This window comes from Centroberyx gerrardi, chromosome 1 (assembly GCF_048128805.1).
Source record: "Centroberyx gerrardi isolate f3 chromosome 1, fCenGer3.hap1.cur.20231027, whole genome shotgun sequence".
NCBI lineage: Eukaryota > Metazoa > Chordata > Actinopteri > Beryciformes > Berycidae > Centroberyx > Centroberyx gerrardi.
The window spans coordinates 8,577,449-8,598,229 of NC_135997.1; the positions used below are offsets into that span (position 1 = coordinate 8,577,449).

Sequence of the window (20,781 nt, forward strand, 5' to 3'; positions counted from 1 at the left end):
GCGTTCAGTTGGAAATAATGACAAAATCTCTCCTGTTAAAAAGTAGCTTTTTGGTGGCTATTATCTTAGAAATCAAGCAGCGCAGATCCAGGTACTTGGTGCTGCAGCGTGAAGAGTGAAGAGGAGAAAATGTGCATTATGCATGTGATTGAGGTTTTAATTAATGTCAAAAACAAAAATGCATGGCAACTAAACAGTGAAAATATAAACATACAACAATATGAATTGAACAATATGAATTATGCATACAGAATGATACATAATAACAAATAACATGAAATACAGCACTTTTGGGGGTGGAGGGGTGGGGTATGAATAATATGATTATAAGATAATATATGAGTTCTAGTTTAAATTAGATTACAATTTGGTTTACAATCGCCAGACCACTTCATTGTTTGAATATGAAATCTGAATCTGCTATGGATAATAAGTAGCTTAATCAAATATGATTAACTGGTATCTACATAACTTAAAATATAAAAGTACATTGTGAGTATAATCAGTAAATCGTGTGAGTTAATTTAAAAGACACCTCTTCGCTTTTATTGGTGATACAGTATTTATTAGGAAGCAACCACACTTTGTTCCAATTCACAGCATCTAGTAGCATTCCATTTAGTGACTGCTGCAAGAATAGATGTTTCATGGCATAATTTATGCATTTATTACACTTTTGAGTTTCTAATGCCTATTTCCGTTTAACAGAATGGAAGATGTGAAACTGAAATATCATTACAATAATCATGACATCCAACTAGCTGAATAATAGGCTACTCTCAGCAATGGCATTGGTAATGGCCTTAAATCCATTGTTATGATAGAAAATTACCACTTCACGCGTGCTCTCACCGTAGTTGGGATATTTCCCACGGCCCGTTAAGGCAGCATCTGACGCAAACACTGCCTTTCATAGTGCTGCCCAGCCTGAATGGCGATTGCAACAGATCCGCAGGGCAGGGAGAGCGGAGCGCACTCAAACCTCATCTGGGTTTGATTTAAGAAAATAATCTGATGCGACGGATGAGAACTGTAAGTGAATTCTTATACTTTGGATTCTGTCATCAGTAAGTCTTGTTACTGTCATTTTTAAGGCAGATTTAGGTCCGTTTTGAGAGGTTTGACTGACGTCGGCTTTGTGCTGGGAGAAATACCACGTAGTCAGTAGCTCGCTAGCCTTCGCCAACAACGACTCCTTTGTTCGTGATCTCATTGGGTTTCACTATAACGTTACGCGAGTTAGGTATTCTTTAATAAGCAATGTGTAAATGTGACCGTTGTCTAGGTATCGGGTTGTTTATGTGTTCGTTACCGGGCGGCTGTGGTTGTCTGACACATTTAAACCAACTAGAGAGGTAGGTCGGTTAGCTTGTCAGCTCGCTTGCCAGTAACGTTATGCCTCCATTCCGGGGTCTCTCCGCCAGCCAGTCACAGACCCGGGAAGGCAAAATAAGCTGTAAAAAAACAAAACATTGAACAGCTTGTTTTTCTCTTTTCTAATGTTTGCCGCCTGCACTTCCTCATGTAGCTTAATCGCGTCTGACCTCTCAATGGCTTATGTTATCAGACAATTTTATCGATACTCCAGAAACCGGACGAACAAGCGCCTAAACCGGGCGGGGGAGGGGTTAGTTTCCATCCACGATACTACATTCATAATACATTTCTACTCAAGCCGGTGGATTAGATGTTTCTGTTCCGGTCATTTTGTTGTTGTTGTTTTATTGTTGTTTTTGTGAACCCACCCCCCCGTTATATTTCAGCTGTAATAAGGTTGACGGGTGGGTTTTCTCTCATACATGCCCAGAGAGAGTTGTAGTATCGTTGGCCACATGGCTTGGTTTCAGACCAGTTTTCTGTTATCTGTAGTTTTTCAAGGTTTTAATATGCAAGTTCCCCAAATTGTAGTTATCTTGAGATTCTGAGAAATAAAGTGTCTATCAATTTGCATGGGAAAAGAATACTTAATTAGATATTCAAATGGAAAATAATGAAATTGAAACTGTTAATGGTTATGGCACTTTTTATGGATTATTTATTCTTAACTTTTTTTTTCTTGGTTTGTCCTTGTCTTTTTCAGGTTATGCCCAAATAAAATGGAGGATAGTTTTGATTGCGACTGTGGCGAGCTTGAGCCACCTGATCATTGAGGGTGAATCACTTTGAAGACTCAAGGCCAGACTCATTTCAGATCTTCAGATCAGGTGAATTAACAGGAAAATACATAAATAAATTAAAAAAAAAAAAAAAGTGCTTTTTGGCACATTAGTATGAAGCTGCTCAGGACCAGTCATACACTGAATGTATCTGCACTGTGAGGATGCAACTAGATGCTTTTATAGTTTCACACAATTTCAGTGCTTTTTAATTGCCGTCAAAGTCCATTCCATTGCAGTCTTTAAAACACTAGTCAACCAAGCATTGTTGAGTTAAAGAAGCCCACAACCAGGATTGGAGAAGGAATTCCACTTTGAAATTTACTACCCTTACACAAGATGTCAAGAAACTTTGACTACAGCTTAGTGCCCCACATCTGACAGTGAGGGCTAGACAGGGGGAAATCAGTAGTTCTCTGTACAGGGGTGAGTTAGCACGGCCTCCAAAGTAGCGGGGGAGTCCATCAGATAAATCCCTCTGTCAGTGTTACATTGGCCTTGACCGCAGGCCAGATCCCCAACGTTAGAGACAGCAGACGGCGAATCAGAAGCTCGGTGTTAAAAGCCAGGCGCTCATCATGGCAGAAAAGTTTGAGTCGTTGATGAACATCCACGGCTTTGACCTGGGTCCTCGCTACATGGACTTGAAGCCTCTGGGCTACGGAGGGAACGGCCTGGTCTTCTCCGCGGTCGACACGGACTGTGACAAGCGTGTAGCGGTGAAGAAGATCATCCTCACAGACCCCCAGAGCGTGAAGCATGCCCTCCGGGAAATCAAGATTATCAGACGCCTCGACCATGACAACATTGTTAAGGTAAGATGCAAATGATCCTCTCGAATTCCTGCTTTCTCGTTCATTGAAATAAGAAGAATATTCATCCCATTAGCTATTCTGGGTTTGGCAGATGTCAAAATGTCTGCTTCAAAAGTGCATAAATAAACAACAGCACATAATGAGCAGGTGAACATATATAGGCTATAAACATGCAGAATATATTATATAGAGAATAGAATATATTATATTCTGCATGTTTATAGCCTGTATGTATTCACCTGCTCGTTATGCGCTGTTGTTTATTTATGCGCTTTTGAAGCTTTAATAAATATTTGACGTTGCACAAGTAAGATGCTTCCAATCCCTTTATTCTGATTATATCCTGCGCTACGTTGGAAGCCCTTTTCTTCCCATTGTTTTTTGCCGTGATTTTAATGATGATCATTTATTGACCCTCAGCGCTCGGTCTGTTATGTCTTCCAGGTGTTTGAGACATTGGGCCCCAGCGGTCGCAGGCTAACGGAGGACGTGGTCTCCCTGACAGAGGTCAACTCGGTCTACATCGTGCAGGAGTACATGGAGACGGACCTGTGTCAGCTGCTGGAGAGGGGCCTCCTGTCTGAGGGCCATGCCAGGCTCTTCATGTATCAGCTCCTCAGGGGCCTCAAGTACATCCACTCTGCCAACGTGCTGCACCGCGACCTCAAGCCCGCCAACCTGTTTGTCAACACAGAGGACCTGGTACTAAAGATCGGGGACTTTGGCCTGGCTCGCATCATGGACCCACACTACTCTCACAAGGTAGGACCAACCTCCATTCAGTCTCATAGTCCTGCACTACTTGGAATAAAAATGTTATGATTCTAGGAGTGTTGTTGATGTTGAAATGCGGTATTCACTAGAGCTCCAGGAAGAGCAAACATGACCTTGTTTGTGCACTTTGTGCCAAAGGATGAGCGTTTTGTTGCCTCGGCACATGATGTTTCCGTTATTGCCCAGAAACGCAGTCTGCTCCCCAGGGCGATGCAGTTCCACAGTAGGAAGTAAACAACAAGGGATGTGGTTCCTTGAAGTCACGCCTCTGTTTCCCTTCCCGGGAGAACTGTGGCCGTTGAAAACTCAACCCTGGGAACTATTGTTTCCATTTTACAGGAGGCCATCATCCTGTCCTTGTCCCTGTGACTTGTAGAGTCAAGAGCGCCTTTTTAAAAATAGGTCTTGGAGAAGGCTGTGTTATTTGGGTTGTGTTGGTTTGGCTGTGTCTCTCAACACATGACAATATAATGTAAACCTGGGCAGATAAAGCCAGATACGTGCATACCAGATATTGGACGACACACAATTAACCTCTCTATAAACTTACACTTTACTACCATGAGGAATGAAGCTGTATAGCAATATAATGGTCGCAGTAAAGTAGGCTGCTTTTATCTCTAGCATGAGTATGGATCACCCAGTGTATGTATGTCTCCCTGTTGTCATATAAAGGCATGAGGAAATTCCAGTCAAAGGCCATATGATGGTGTGAGGTGTGTGTGTGAGAGTGAATCTAGGTTGGGGAATTTTTTTTTTCTTCTCTCTAGCTGCTGGATCTCCTTAGAGCACTGAGGCAGTCAGATGCCTACACGTGTCTCAGATTAGCCATCGCCAAGTCTGAAGTGGGCTCACGTGACGCGATCCCGCAGATTGGCACAGCTTCATTCATAGCCTTGAACAGCGAGGCTTCTGCCACAGAAAAGCTAATTTATGGCTTCTCAGCCCACCGCCTACATTGTTTTTCGTACTCTGGTCACATTTCAAGCATTGACTTGATATTCTGATATGACTCATAACTCAGGTCTAGACAATATGACTCTCTTCAATAGCAATAGGAAGAGGAAGGGGCGAGCTCAGCGATGCCGGGAAAGAAGTGACTGAGAGTTTCTCACACAGTTCAGTCACTGTAACCGCCCCTCCCACCGTAACTGCGCTCCTCCCCTGTTGCAGGCTTTGCCATGTGGGCCTTTTTCCCCCTATATAAGCAGTTTTTCTGATGAAAAATGGAGGCAAGTGGGTATTGAAAATGAAAGACTGTGTGGCTGAGGTCAGCTCTTTTCTTCATCACTACTGTCTGTGTACTAACTGCTGTAGCAGCGGTACAAGCTGTATATGTGTGTGTGTTAGCTGGTGTTTTAATGTGTGTGTGTGTATAACCATATTGTAGTTGTGTGGGAGGATAGGCTATGTATGTATGTAGGTCTCTCTGCTGTTCAGTTTTTATCTGTAGACTGGCTCACTTCAACAGGCTATGGTCCTGAACCCACCTCCCCCACTGTTGCTATTTATTGTCTGTTTCTCTCCTGTGATAACATACCGTATCCTGAAGTGGTGTTGTGGGGGGGGAGTGCATTCCCACCTCCTCAAGCCCCTTTCCCATGGCACCAGCAGCCTGTGTGTCTGGTGTCTCTGCAGAATGTGGGACCAAATGAGGCTGCCGCTGAGTGGCCTGTTAGCAACAAACCTATACACACCCGTAAGGTGTCCGCGGAGGTGTAAAAACCACTTGGTTTCTGTGTTGGCTGGACATGAGGCAGAATTGCTGGGGGCAAATTTGCTTTCACAACCACTCTCTACATCTAGCAGGCTGGGCGAGCGAGAGCAGCTGGGTGGTTGGGAGCATGCTATTTGAATAGCGTCGTGTCTAAATAAAGAAGGGCTCTTCGCCAGCTAGCCTTGGTCTCTGGCATAGTTTCAATAACGTGCAATCTAAATATGTGCATCAGTGATATGGGTGCAAGGTAGTTGTTCCACGTTTTCACCCCACATTACAACTGTTGCTTGGGTTAATGAAAATATGACTTCTGATGATTAATCTTCAGGCTATAATCCATCCTGCTTGGCTTCGTTCTGTGTTTATGAAGCTTGTTGAGAGTATGTGAGTGTGTGCTAGGTTCCCATTGTGCAGTGTCCACGAGCTGTTTCTGTCTATCTGAAACTCATGGCAAGCCCTCTTGGTGGCCCAGGATCAAGAATGACAGGAATTCACGTGCAGTGATCCAACTTCTCCAGCCCTGATTCTCCGTCTTTTCCCAGCCAGCTCTTTGTCTTGCCGTGGGAGCCTTGCTCAAGGCCTTATTTGAAGCTGGTGTAAAGCCTGTGTTATGTTTGCTGTAGGATTAACCTTCCCTTTGGAAGAACAGTATGGATAAAATGCTAGGTGTAGCTCACCCATTTAGGTTTAGCATCTGTTTTGCTTGAGCATGCCCTTTGGTTTTAAACACGACATGGCCAAGGCTGTAAACTACTCTAGGATAGTGTAACAAAGTTAGTGTGTGCCTTAGTTGAGTGATATCACATCTGCTCTGAGTAGCAACACAAGCATCTCTTCTATTTTGAAGGTGAAATTCAATTCGTCATCTGAATACGTCAATAGATTAAATTCTGCTTTGGAAGCTAAGAAAATAATTTACTAGATCTGAGTCTTGTTCGTTGAAATGAAGGCTAGATGTACATATGGGAAAGCTTGCAGAGAATAGCCTATTTTGGATGTTATTGTGAATCGAAGCAGATGTAGTAAATGTAAACATGGCCCACTCTTGGATAGGGATGTTCCGCCTGCCTTTGGCTCAGTATAATAAGCAGTGGCTTGAGACGCTGTGGAGATGGCAGCTTGTGGAAATTTTCTGGAATGTTATAAAGAGAGAGGCGGGGGGGGGTTATGGAGGACCAAGTCATCTCACCACACATGCATCCTGCACACCACACCGCTCCAAACCACCCTCGCTGGAACACACATACACACACTTGACCCAATTATTCAGCCAGTAACAAGCCTTGCTGGCACCAAAGTTCATAAGATCCAAGAAGAGAAATCGTGGGGAAGCAAGTCGAAGCTTAATGAATGTCAGAAGGGAGCTTTTCCTTATTTTCTCAAGTCTCATCTCCTAACAGGTCTAACGGTTTTCGTAATTGATGGTAGTTTTATCTTTTACTATGGGCGGCTGCGATGGCGCTGTGGTTTTCAAGAACCAGTGAGCTCAGGCAGGGTGAGAGTGCCTGGACAATGTCAAACACCATCAGTGTCATAAAAAACATTTTCTACAAATCATGCCTGCATGTTTATTGAGCAGTATCTAGGCCTAATTAATAAAATGAAGGAAAGGTTGTATTGTTGTAAGAATTTAATTGAATTATAAATCTTCACATCTTGGCTGACATTTGACATCCTGTGATTCTCCTCTTCTAATACATTCACATACTCTTCAAATACATTTTGATGGTCACACAGCAAGAGAACAAACTTTGGGGTTTTTCATCTATTAGTCTCTGTGGACTGTGATGCATGGCTATACATAGCTAAATCTTTTATGATCAAAGACCACTCATTCTTTGGCATTTTATTCTTTGAAAATGTAGTGGGTGGGTGGGTGGGTGGGTTAAAGCTGTCTATAAATACGTTCAGTGCCACGGAGGAAATCTAGCATCTAGTCGGCTTCTGTGAACCAGCCCAGCTTTACTGGGCTTTACCCTGGAGGTGGAGGTGGTGACCGAACTGGCTCTAGTCTGCTCCAACCTCCTCGACTGACTTCCAGTTAGACTCTGCTCTCTCTGCTAAAGGTTGCTGTCAGTAACCACAGCCAGACACACCAAGGGGGCCTGTATGACTCACTAAATGTCAGCCTGGCCTGATCTAGATCAGGTTGGTTAAGTTATTCAGCAACCGTTGCCTTTGGCCCGAGCTATTGAAATGACTGCTGTTCTAAAGCCTGTGTGTGTGTGTCTGGTGTCTCTTTGTGGAGAGAGTGGCCCACTTGGAAATTAGGAAAAGTAGTAGCCTAGCTGGAATGTTCACTTAATGCAATTAATCCCCTCAGTAGGTAGGCTAGCTCTAATCTGTTCAGAGTAAGTCCTTCAGCTCAGAGTCCAGGGTTCGCAGAATTGTCCTTATGCAATGTCCAGACACTTTTAAAAGTTAACCTAATTGCTACATCTCTGTCGCAATGCTGTGCTAAGCTGGTTCCTTTTATTTCTCCATGAACCACACCGCATCGACATGTGTCAGACCATTTTCTCACTGTTGCTCAGAAATGGTGCTGGGCAGCCAGGCAAGAGCTCAAATGAGAAGCTTCAGTCAGCGGCTGTGACCTGCCTACGTGTGTTGCTCAAAATACCTTTTATTGCCCTCGATCACTTTACCAGCTACTTGGTACAGGCTGCACCGCTAGGTTATTACATTAGTTGCTTGACAACTGGTTACCTGAGGGACGGAGGGGGTTTGAATCTGCATTGGGTGTCATTTATAGGCTCACCAAGACATGGGCATGTGGAGCAGTGACTCGCTCTTTGTTTGGAAACCAGGATAGCATGACATCAAGTATTTGTGGCTAAATTAGGGCAGAAACAGGAGCCTGTCTGAGAGTGGTGAGCCAACCATTTTGGTCTCAACACAAACTACCACTGCATGAGCTGTAGGGGAGAGAGAGAGGGCAGCGAGGGTGTTGTTTTACCACCTCCCTTCCCCCAATGTGCGCACACACACTCACACACAGGTCGGTTTCCTTTGTGTTTGGTATGCTCCTGTCCCTGAGAGTAGTCAGGCAGGCCGCATATTGTTACTGACATCAGTGGCCCAGAAGTGCAGATTGGTGTCACTGGTGTGTGTGTGTGGCAGAGGGGGATTATCCTGCTCTCAGTCTGCTGACAGGGCCTGCACGTGTCTGATCTCCCTCTTTCATCTCCCTCACTTTTTCTCTCTGGGGTCTTTGTCTCCATATCGGATGGCGTACGTGACCGGGACAGAGCGGGTCCGTCAAGGAGATGGTGTGGGGGAGTTTGTTGCTGACGAGCAGCCATGGCTTGGTCTGGGCCGCTCGTCAACAGCAGTGTTTTATGGCAAACAGGGAGACACACAGAGGAACGTGATCAAGATGATTACACTGATCCATTACTGGGTGCAGCAGGGCTTTGAGCCTCTTAACGACCATGAATGAACCAGTCATCATGAGGAAAAAGTGGTGTGCATGCACAGACCAATGAGTAATTTCTAGAAACGTTAACACATATTTTGATATGTTATGACATGCAAAATAATGGGAGGAGGGAAACTACTTATAATGCAGAAAGTAAGGAAATTTATTCAAGCTTAACATAACAAAAAATCAAGTCAAAGCGCGTTACCAAGTGTGAACTAAGCTAGTGATAAGTGTTCCACAGCTTTCTAACGTGATTTTTTGCGATGTTAAGCTTGAATAAATTTCCTTACTTTCTGCATTAAAAAAAACAGTGGGGGAAGGTCTTCCAAAGCCCAAAGATAAATCAGAAAACAGGTTGAAACGCGTTGTAATATAAGCTTTTTTTTTTGTGTTCGCCCCTTTCTCACTTATGCACTTTTGTTCATTTGTGTGCTTATATGTAGCATTAATAAACTTTCACTTTCTGCATTCAAGGCACATTTTTTGACTTTATGCATTACAAGTGGTTTCCCTCCTCCCATTATTTTACTTAGTATTTTGGCCAATTTGGGAGCCCTTCATCGTTTTCTATGCTATGACAAAGCATCTAGTTTGTCGAGTCGTACGTTCTGGTACCATTTTGAATTATTTTCAGCAGGAAACATTTCCATCGGTCTCTTGGATCCTATGACCAACAGTGTATCTTATCTCTCTCTCAGGGCCATCTGTCTGAAGGTCTGGTCACCAAGTGGTACAGATCTCCTCGCCTGCTGCTCTCTCCAAACAACTACACCAAAGCCATCGACATGTGGGCCGCTGGCTGCATCTTTGCTGAGATGCTCACAGGGAAAACCCTCTTTGCAGGTCAGTTGTTGTTTTTTAGTGCTCTCTCCTATTCACTGGTACTCTCTTGATGTGTGCCTCTCAGTCACACTTTTTACACACAAATGTACAGGTAGGCAGTCTATGAAGCCGGTCAGGTGACTGTGAGGTGCTTCCACTAGGCTTATTGCTTCCCTTTACACATCCAACTGAAATTGTGAGAGAGTCTTCATATAAACAGACTGACTGTTCTTGTTTGGTAAAACCCCCCTGAGCTGAACACAAGGCAAATATCAGGCTCACTGTTCCCATGATCTGCTGCACTCGTGCTTAGTCAAACAAAGGTGCTTCACTCACAACAGATTTTGCATGTTGGCAGCTCCTCACGTCTCTGTCTGGTGTTTTCAGGGGCTCATGAGTTGGAGCAGATGCAGCTGATCCTGGAGTCGATCCCCGTGCTGCGAGAAGAAGACCGACAGGAGCTGCACAGTGTCATCCCCGTGTTCATCCGCAACGACATGTCCCAGCCCCACACGCCACTGGCCAAGCTGCTACCTGACGTTAGTCCCCAGGGTAGGTAGCCACACACACACACACACACGAGTCACTCATAAATGCATACACAATTACTCCTAGCCATAAGAAAGTTAAACAAATGCGACTTGCAAATTGTAACGCATTCTCATGAACATACATTTCCATGTTCTCTACAAAGACCTAGCCAAAGATGAGGGTCATTCCTCCCTCTTCATATCATATATCATGTCTAGTGTTTCCCACTCGTTAATCTCATCATCCACCCTCCCTCTTTCCTTCCTTCCTTCCTCCTTTTCTCTCCAGCCCTGGATTTCCTGGAGAAGATCCTGACCTTTAACCCCATGGACCGTCTGACTGCGGAGGAGGCCCTGGCCCACCCCTATATGGCTGACTACTCATTCCCCCTGGACGAGCCTGTCTCTCTGCACCCCTTCCACATCGAGGACGAGGTGGATGACATCCTGCTTATGGACCAGAGTCACAGCCATACCTGGGACAGGTACGCGCTCTCAAACACCCACTCGCTGTAAATATGCTTAAAGACGAAAGGCCTTTTTTTTCCTATTCAAACATTTTTTTTATGTGGTGTTTAATTTCAGTAGAAAACCGTTTGCTCTGCTCTTTGTTATTCAAACACTACGCTGGGAATGTGGATATGCAGGTCACATAACTATCGCATGCTATGAAAAATAATAAGTTCCTCTGTTTTTGGGTTAGTTTAATGGCCTGTTTGCATAGTTGATCCTGTACTTGAGGCTGTTTCTGTGTTTGTGTAGTAGAGTCTAACTCTCATTCTGTATCAGGTATCATGAGAGCCAGCTGTCAGAGGCTGATTGGCACCTGCACAGCACCCACGACCCAGACGAAGTTCAGGTCGACCCAAGGGCCCTCTCTGATGTCACAGATGAGGAGGAGGTCCAGGTGTGTTTGAACATTCACACACGCATACACACTTATGATGGAAGCCTTTGCATTTAACATGGTCCACTCCATATTCCTGAGTATGTACTTTAAAAACAAGTGAGAGGTTTTGTACACTCCCACAGTGCAGTCGTGGTGATGATAGATAGTCATCTCTGAATATAAGAAAAGGACTGTGGGAGTTGTGTGAAAATCTGCAGCTAAGGTGTGAGGATTCATAGTTAAAGTAAGATTTTCACAGTAATAGAACTCTTGCTCCCCTTTGTTAAGTAGATATTGCTCCAAAAAGAACATTTGTAGAAAATAATTTTAAGTGTTGTACACTGTGAATATTGAGACTGTGCACAGGTAAACAGGAATGAAGTTTCTCTCCCCAGACTGACTGACATGAATTTGCCTCTTGAATGAGATGACAAAGGCTAAATGGTTGTTTGCTATTGTCTGCTTCCAGGTTGACCCCCGTAAGTATGCTGATGGAGAGCGCGAAAAGTTCCTGGACGAGCCGTCCTTCGACTACTCCACTCTGTTCCCACCAGAGCGATCCTGGCAGGACGACCACCACGAGAACAAATACTGTGACTTGGAGTGCAGCCACACCTGTAACTACAAGGCTGTGTCGCCCTCCTACCTGGACAACCTCATCTGGAGGGAAAGTGAGGTCAACCACTACTATGAACCCAAGCTCATCATTGACCTCTCCAATTGGAAGGAGCAGCAGAGCAAGGAGAAGGCCGACCGCAAAGCCAAGAGCAAGTGTGAGAAGAACGGGCTGGTGAAGGCGCAGATCGCGCTGCGGGAGGCCGAGAAGACCCAGAGTCCGGTGGAGAAGGACAGGGAGCAGGAGAAACACCAGACGCAGCCCCAAAGCCAGCAGAACCAAGGCTTTGACTTTGACTCCTTCATCGCTGGCACCATTAAACTGAGCCTGCAGCCAGAGCCCTGTCCGGAGGTGGCCCTCCTGAGCGAGGTGGGCCTCCTCAACGAGCTCAACTCCTCCGTCTCCCAGCTGGAGGCTCCTCGCTCGGGCTCCATGTCCAAGTCCATAAGCCAGGAGAAGGAGGAGAAGTGCCTGGTTAACCTGGCCCAGTTAGGCGGAGGGGGGCTGGGAGTAGTGGGCGGGGACGGAGTCAGGCCCGCTCACCCTTGGGAGAGCTTCGGCGGCGGGGAGAGAGTCGCGGAGAATGGCTGTTTGATAGATGAAGCATGCTGGGACATTCACAAAGAGGACCACCTCCAGAAGGAGAGCACTTACACCAGCTACCTGGACCGTCTGTTCAGCCGGAAGGAGGAGGGGGGAGGAGAGAGCGTGGCCAGTCCGGAGCCGGAGCCGTCGGAGGGGCGGGAGCGGGAGCTGGACGAGGGCTTCCTAGGCAGGAACGGAGAGATCATGTTCAATATGCAGCTGGACTCTCTGGCCCTGCCCGGCTTTGACAGCGCAGATGACTTGCCTCTAAAATCCATCCAGGCGTCCCTCACCCCCTCTGCTGTCAAATGCTCCCCGCAGATCGCCCACAAAACGTACAGCAGCATCTTCAAGCATCTAAATTAAAATATAAAAAACAAAAAAAAAAAACAGCCTCCCTCACAGTGCAAAATCTAGGTGGTTCTGTTTTTATGTTTTGTTTTATAATAATGATATATATTATTTTACTTGAATCATTTCATACCTTTTTATGTACGGTTACGTTTTAATTTAGATTTTTTTTTTTTTGGTATTATGAATTCAAAGGGGTGATTTAATATATTGAAAGAGTGTTGGTCATCACTCTGAGCCTTGATCACCAGGCCTTCATGGGTTAATGTCTACATACCCATTGCTAAACTGGCATGTCATTCGCACACTTAAGTACTGTAGACTAGCAGAGAGGAGAAAGCAGGAGGGAAGTAGCTGGAAAATGGATGGATTGATGGGAGGAAAGGTATAATAATGTGAGAGTTGAGGTTTGGCTGAGAAGGTGGGAGACATTGTCACTAATATTATTGCTGTAGGCTGTGGAAGTGCTTTTTCAAACCAACAGCCTTTCCTGGGATGGGAGACACAAGCAAAAGGGGATGGGGATTCTTTTTTTTTTTTCTTTTTTTTTTTAGTGTTTGTAACTTATTTTTTTTTCCAAAGAAAGCTTCCTTAATAACCCTTTCATACTGTAAATTTATTTGACACATGATGCCAGCAGCAACCATTATTGTAGACGTTGATGTAAATGTGTTATCTACCTCAAGGTAACAGCCGCGAGAGACACTCGAAGCCGCACTAGTGCTTTACACACATGACCATCCTCATACCATGAAGTGACATGGTCACGTAGATTAAATCTGTCTCACTTAAGCATTTAACATAGTGAGGTGTTTCAGTAATCATTATTTATTTCTAGCAGACGTGCGATATTTATTTTAACAAAATGTGTTATTTCAATGTGATTATTGGAGATCGAGGGGTTGGACAGACTTCCATTTTCGTTTCGGCACTATATGGGGCGTGTAAGTGTTCCTTTTGTTTATGGTAGGATGCAAATTCATCTGTTTTTATGTTCTAAAAGAAGTTGAAGCTTTCCATTTTCCATCAATATTGTCCTAGTGGATATCATTCTTTTTGTTCATTTTTTAAATTTATAGGTGCATTCTGTCTTTAGTGGAAAAACTGCTTTATGGTTTAAAGAAGCGCCTAAAAGTCTTAATTTTTTATCTAAATGTATTGTAAAAAATTGCGTGCATGGAGGCAAGAGAAGGTACATTAAAAGCAAAGTTAATGGTGAAGTATATTGTACGTCATTAATTTTATTTTAATTGTATGTTTTTATTAAATTTATATATACTTTTTTCCAAGCAAGCATGATGAATTAGGTTAAGGTGTAGCATGTAGAACATTTATGGACATTTTTTTTTTATTTTTTTTTTGCCTTGAAAGGCTGGCTCTCTTTTTTTTTTTTTTTTTTTTTTTTTTTTTTTGTAATCATTGGTTCCCCTGTTCTACAAAATATCTCAAAATAAAATTACCGGCAAAGAGTCTCGACTGCTCTTCTCCTTTCTTTCTGGTCAGGAGCGGCTCCCAGGGTGTGTGCCTTCCTGACCGCACGTATCGCCCTGCCGAGTTAAGTGCTGTTTTTGTCACTTGAATATTGTACCGCGGCACAGCCATGAGATCCTCCTGCCTGGATGAAATGTGCTGACTGCGGTCCTGCCACCTCCAGAGTCCAGTTTTAATGTCCACGCAGGCAGACTAAATTACACTGCGAGCGCTGAGGAACAGGGACACAAGCCTTGAATCACCAGCTAAATGTAGCTCTGCCTCTGACCGCCATACATCACACCTGTCTGCTTGGAACACCTATTCCTACCTGGTTTTAGGTGTAAAACACTGCAGAGGAACCAACAGCCCACAGAAGGGTTATATATGCAAATGTGTAGGTTTTGCATTATTGGCTGTAACATCTCTGCTGTGTTGAAATAATGCCACATTGTCATATTGGCCTGTTAACAGACCTGATGTGGAAAGTTGCTCCTGGTTTGACACCATTTGGCGTCCCAGCTCAGGCCAGCCCCCAGTGTTTCCCAACTTCTCTAAAATCTAAATCACATGAGAAAAAAACTGAAGAGAAGACATGTGGAAATGATCCACTTCTCCAGGCCACAGGGAATTCATGTCAAAATGAAAGTGTTCAGCCAGTTATGGGATTTAATTTCAGCGGTTAGAGAGAGTAGAATATGCAGTCGGATGTTTTCATCTCAAGACTGGGATCTTTCTAGTTTATAAATATCTTGTTTGCTAAATAAAGTATACTTACAGCCTCTGGGTTTTCTTTGCTCTCTGTCTCAAAGTGTGTTTTGTAGGGGCACAGTGAATAGTTTACAAGGTTGAAAAATGGTGTGGGAGATTCACAGCAAGCTGCTCATTCTTATTGGGTCCAGGAGCTTCTTCAGCAGACTCGGCCTGCGTCACACGACTCTGACCTTACAGGACGGGGAAAGTTGTGGGACGGAGATCAGAGCCGGTTAGGTGTTTCACACACAATAACCAACTACAGCTGGGTTTTGGTTTTCAGCGGTGTTGCTTCCTGCTAAGAGAAATCAGGTCAGCTATGTGTTGCTTCTCTGCTCTCTTGATAATAATACGGTCCTAAGCCATGGCGATTAAACCCTGCTGGCACATTCAGATGGAAGCAACAGTGCCTCATCTGTGTTAAGTGCTAGGATAGAAAGAGAGGACTGGCAAGACTAAATGTAGGTCAAACACTCGGTCACCTTATCAGGGCCAGGATGTCACGCACACCTTTCACCACAGTCATGGCATTATGTCCACACTGCTAGCAGCTTGCGGCTTTGCTGGTGTCTAAACTAGCAAAGCCCTGTCTTCCCTAACCTCCTTTTCAACCTCCTTCCCTCTGGCCAAGCTTCTTGTCTTCCCTTTCCCTTTCTGTTCTCTCTCTCCCTGTCTTCTACAGCTAAACAGGGGACAGCAGAACACGATGATGGTTCACTAATTTATCTTCCGCTCATATGTCAACACTGTGTGTCAACACCACAAAGGCCTTCCTCGTTATCCCCATCGCCACACACACGAACGCTGCATCTCAAGTCCCGCCTTTATTGTCCCACAAGGGGAAATTTGGCTGCAGTCAGGACCATTAGAAAAATAAAAACACCTGCATCTCTTGGAAATGCTTCCATTTTGATCAGCATGACACCACTTTGAGGAATTGCAAATTTAAATTAGATGTGTAGTTCTCCCAACCACAGAGTCTTTCCCTCACTGCAACACCTACGTACCTAGAGCTTTCTCCCCTCTCCCTCCCGCTGCACCCCCTTCTCCCACCCACACACTCCTCTCCCCTCCTTGCCGCTCATCCCTCGCCCTCTGAGGTCTCCCCGAGGTCCTGGGCTGTCAGGTGTCGTCAGGTTAAAAATAAGATCCAGGAACAAAAGGATAAGCTGCTCAACTCACCACCCATCAGCTGACAGCGGCTTAACGCATCGCCAACTAATTCAAGGTCATGAATGCTACTCTCTTTCCTGGAAGGCCAATTAAAACCCCAATGTTGGAGAGTTAGCAAAGACTGGAAATAACCTAAGCTTCTATTTCCTCCAGTGGAAACTACTGAAATAAGTGCTATAGGTGAGCTATGTATGTAACCTTGCTTGGCAGAATTCTGCAGTGTGGTTTTGGATGTGGAAACAACACCCCCGCTGTCCATTCAGTTATCTGCTAAAACTTGAGGCAGTTCATTACAGCTACTTAGTGTCAGGGAGTGCACCCATATATTCAGACCAGAGTTCTGGAGTGTTGGCCGGCTGCTAAACTTATAACACAAAGTGCCCTTATAAATAGACCTGCGCTCCCTGGGACCGGCACTTTGAATACATCAACCTCTGCCAAAGTTACAGAGAGTCCTGACTGTTGACATTAGACCGGTGTGTGTCATACTTTATATGACTCCTGAACAATGTTTTGATGTGAAAGGATATGGTTGGGATTTCCAAATCTGGATTCGTGAGAGATGCTTTTCAAGAAGAGTGTGTTCCGGAGAGTAAACACGATACTGTTTTGCACAGCCATTCCCAGAAAATGTTATTTTTCTCTTATATAACTTGAATTGCCCATGCACTCGCCTTATGAATATGAATGACATCGATATTTCAATACATGCTTCATATAACAGTGTGCAGCTAAAATTGTGAACCTGACTAGCTTCTGACAGTCTATTCTGACTGCAGAACATTGCTGTAATTTCACTCTCAAATTTGCCACCATCTTGCAAATGATTTTTGGACGAGGTAATACCTGATATTTTGACTGAGCCTTTGAAAAAGGGTGATGTAGTTATCAGTTAGAGAAAGACAGATGCATTATCCCTCTATTAGGCTTAGGCACTCCGGGCCTCACACGATAAACAATGGTGACTAACTGTGGCACACGGTAATTTGTGTCCTCATCCAAAGAATATCAATCTAAAAACTGATTATCAAGCCTGACATGAATATTCACATTGCCCTCGAAACACAATGTTCTCTCTGTTTGCAGTGTAGTAATGGCTCTTCTTGGTAGAGCACTTCTAATACAGAGAGACGTGCAATTCAGCTGGAGAGTTTCCATAATAAAACTTTTATTCTTTCATATACAAACAGCATCTGGTCTTTACCGATGGATGAACTTGTCTGGGATCAGTGGAGAACATCGGTGCACGTCACCCAGTGTACTGACATAGCTGCAATGATGTGGCCTTAGGTCTGCAGGCTGAAAGGGAAAAAAAAAGGAAGATTAGACTTATCAGTAGTTCTCATTTTCCACATTGTGGCTGATTTTCCAAACAGCCATCACACGAAAGCCTGCATGCATTTCCATTGTAATAACAATTCCTAGTGTTTTCCAAAACAGAGTTGACCTTTTTTTTCCGGGCTATGGACATTTCCACTGCACGTTCTCACTCTAAAATACACAGACAATTCAGCTTGCACTCGCCTATTCTAAACCAGACAGAGGTACAGAAACACAACTGATTTTATTATACAACTATTAGCCAACAGACCCAGGAGACAGTCACTGGAGCTCGGCAATAGGTTCGGCTAGATTGCATAACCGATCAAATATATTTTCTGGCAGGAGTTAAGCATAATGTATTTTTCCACAGGACTCACAGGGGACAACGCTGCCTTACTTGGAAATGCATTTTCCCACAAGACAGCCATTTATGTTCACGCTGATGCTGTATGACTATTCACTCCTATACATTTCTGCTGCTCATGAATTAGTCAGTGAACATCCTGGTACCAGAACAGAGCAGCGTAGAAGTGTAGACAGTTTGTTCCTTCTAAAAGAAAATGTGTGTGTGCGTGTGTTTGTGTGTGTGTAATGCCAAACCTCCCAGAGTGCAGGAGGGGTAACTGCATCAGCAGTTATGTTGTGTAAAAGTACAGCACAATCCAGAACAAAATTCAGATAGTAAATATTTGTGCTGATGCTCCAAACTGTAATTTGATTTTATAACGTGGAATTTAAATTGGCAATTTTTCAGATACAACAGGATGCAAATAACTATCTGTGTATATAATGGATACAAATTTGGTAAAACAAATGACTAGTTGTAGAAAAATATCAACCAGTCAGCATTTGTAAGAGAGACAGGGAGTCACCGCTAGAAGTCCCTGTGGTTTTTTCTGTCTGAATTACTCATATGATCTTTCACTGGTTATTACCAGCTGAAAATGAGGGACCATCAGCAGTAATGTTAATCTGTGTCAGCCAAGTAACCAAATATATTTAGTTGTGATACAAATATGGGTCGACCCTATTGTTTAGATTTAAAGATCTTCATCATAAATACAAAGCAATTTAGTCATTTAGTCTTGTATTGAGTGAAATCATGGTATTGATAATTTGACTTGCTTGAACTTTCTTGACTGAAGTCACATTATAGCAATACTAGTAGGGTGATCCATCAGGGCTATACAAATGAGCTTGACTTGACCTTATTAATAAACTATTTCACTATTTTTCACTTGCTTTAAAGAAAACAAAATTGTAAGCGCCAGTACTAGACTAAATAACTTGTTAGATGGATATTTTTTGGAATGTATTCTCTGGCTTGGCTGTGGACAATGAACTTTACATGCAGTCCCAGTGTCTCTGTGGCCCCTCCCATCCAAACTTCTCCTTTACCATTACAGTAAATCACCAGTCACCAGCCAGCTGGGCAGAAATATTTTTAGCAAACTGACAGTGTTCTGGTGCAGAGTGAGAGTTTAGTTCCCCACCTGCAGCCGCACAACATCATGCTCCTCTTGTCTCCTGTAACATACCAAAGCCAAAAAGCCATACCATACATATATGGGGAGAAATTAATATCATTATTGACCAATATATGTGATAAAATAAATAGAAATAGAAATAGAAGATATTACAAATACAAATATGTATTAACATTGTGAATGCAAAAACACAAAATATATATTACCATCTACAAATAAATGATTTGTTAGCTGACAAAAGTTACAAAACTTACATATATTTTCATATTTTTTAGCACTAACATATTTTGAGAGCCTAAACAGACATTTAAACGATTGAATCTGTATTTGTGAGTCAGATTATGTGTGTGGATTGGCTTGCATTTGTATTCATCTTTTGGACACTCTTCTTGCGCCTGTACACAGAAGAGACTGCGGCTTACAAATAGAGCTGTCTGACTCCAGGGAAACATGCTGTATAAGCAGGTTTGGGGGTATGAGTGGTTACAATTATTTACAGTTTTCCAGTGTTATGCGTGTCTTTGCATCCATAAAAGGAGTCAGCGCAAACAACTCCAGAGCTGGGACAGTTTCATCCATCTGCCCTCTCTTCTTCGTCCTCCTGTTTTCCAGAAAACAGCAGCAGTACACAGAAATAGCAGAGCGGAGCCTTCAGATGTGAATGTGTGGTAATTATTATTTTCCAAGGCCTCTGTTTTCTGACTCATCAATCACATCTCGGTGGATTCACAAACAGAACATCAAAAGCAACGACAGCTTGATAGAATCTGTGCTAAAATAGTGTTTTCAGAAGATGTTTTGCGTGGCGGTGTCACATTGCTTTAGACTCCTACATGAAATGAATAAAATCATCACCGTTTACATTTTTTCTTATTGATTGTGTGGGTGATATGCAGTAGCCACATCACGCTAAAGCATTTCCAGTAACAGTGGATACCGTGTCTCCAGGCTGTCTTAAAAATGTACAAGAGTAAATCTGTTTTGCAGGAATAAACTGCAATGTGAATTAATCATTAGGTCCTATATTAGAAATTAGAGAATGTACAAAGGGTGCATTGAAGGAGAGAAGAAACCCTTTGATTTTAATGGATTAACATATTCTGGGCTTGAAAGTGGATTTGATTTATGTAAGAGAGAGCTGCTGGGGCCCTCTAGGTAATTGTGTGATTCCTCCACCCCCATGACAGAAAGGCAGAGTATTGTCACGACACGCTGCTGCTGCTGGATATACATTAGCTGTGGAGAAAACACTCAGGAAGGACTGCTGCTGAGGGACCGCTATTGTTTGCTTGTCGGCTTGTTTATTTCTTCTTCCATACAGCAAAAATATATCAATGTCATGTCATCTAGTATTGAGTCTTGAAATGTTATTTTTCTTGTGAAAAAAAAGTGAAAAAAACATCTCATGGAAATCAACATCCAATGGAAATAAACTTTTTTGAAGAATTTTCTTGTATCAGTTGTTTCTAGAAACGTCCTGAATCAAGTCAAACTGCATTGTAAACAAGTTGAGTTATCTCAACCCATTGGCAGAAATTTTCACTTGTTTCAGGAAAAATAAGATTTTAAGACTTAAATGACTTGTTAAGATAGACTTTTTTTTTTACAGTGCAAATGCAAAATCTCCTTCACTGCCATGTGTGTTTCAGGGTTGGTTAATAAATCAGGTATTGATAGATTTAGATTTAATTGGATTTCAGAAATGTTCAAAGTAGTCTAGGGACTAAAATGTATTGCTACAAGATTCAAAGAGAAGTAGAGACTCCATGTATCGATGTGTCATGTCACAAAGCATCAACACGGAAATGCCTTTGTGTATGACATCACAGAGACCCATTGCCAAGAGCCAGACAGAGATTCTTCCTGGTCATGAAGCCGCATGGATGAGGATAACAGGAG

At 43.3% G+C, this 20,781-nt stretch overlaps 1 protein-coding gene across 1 annotated transcript; it reads left to right on the forward strand.

Annotated features, from left to right (window-relative positions):
* The first annotated feature begins 923 nt into the window (after positions 1–923).
* mapk6 (mitogen-activated protein kinase 6) lies at positions 924–12,715 on the forward strand. Its single transcript, XM_071901479.2, has 8 exons — positions 924–1,032; positions 2,081–2,971; positions 3,416–3,733; positions 9,582–9,726; positions 10,093–10,257; positions 10,525–10,720; positions 11,025–11,142; positions 11,594–12,715. Exons 2-8 carry the CDS (start codon positions 2,735–2,737, stop codon positions 12,689–12,691), a joined length of 2,277 nt encoding a protein of 758 aa, XP_071757580.1. The 5' UTR covers positions 924–1,032; positions 2,081–2,734; the 3' UTR covers positions 12,692–12,715.
* Positions 12,716–20,781: the final 8,066 nt, after the last annotated feature.

What these genes read in the sequence shown, in the direction of transcription:
- mapk6 (XM_071901479.2), top strand. Translation starts at nt 2,735, where the DNA reads ATGGCAGAAAAGTTTGAGTCGTTGATGAACATCCACGGCTTTGACCTG. An exon ending in CACAGCCATACCTGGGACAG is followed by an intron (nt 10,721 to 11,024) that starts GTACGCGCTCTC and finishes ATTCTGTATCAG; the next exon opens with GTATCATGAGAGCCAGCTGT. An exon ending in CAGATGAGGAGGAGGTCCAG is followed by an intron (nt 11,143 to 11,593) that starts GTGTGTTTGAAC and finishes GTCTGCTTCCAG; the next exon opens with GTTGACCCCCGTAAGTATGC.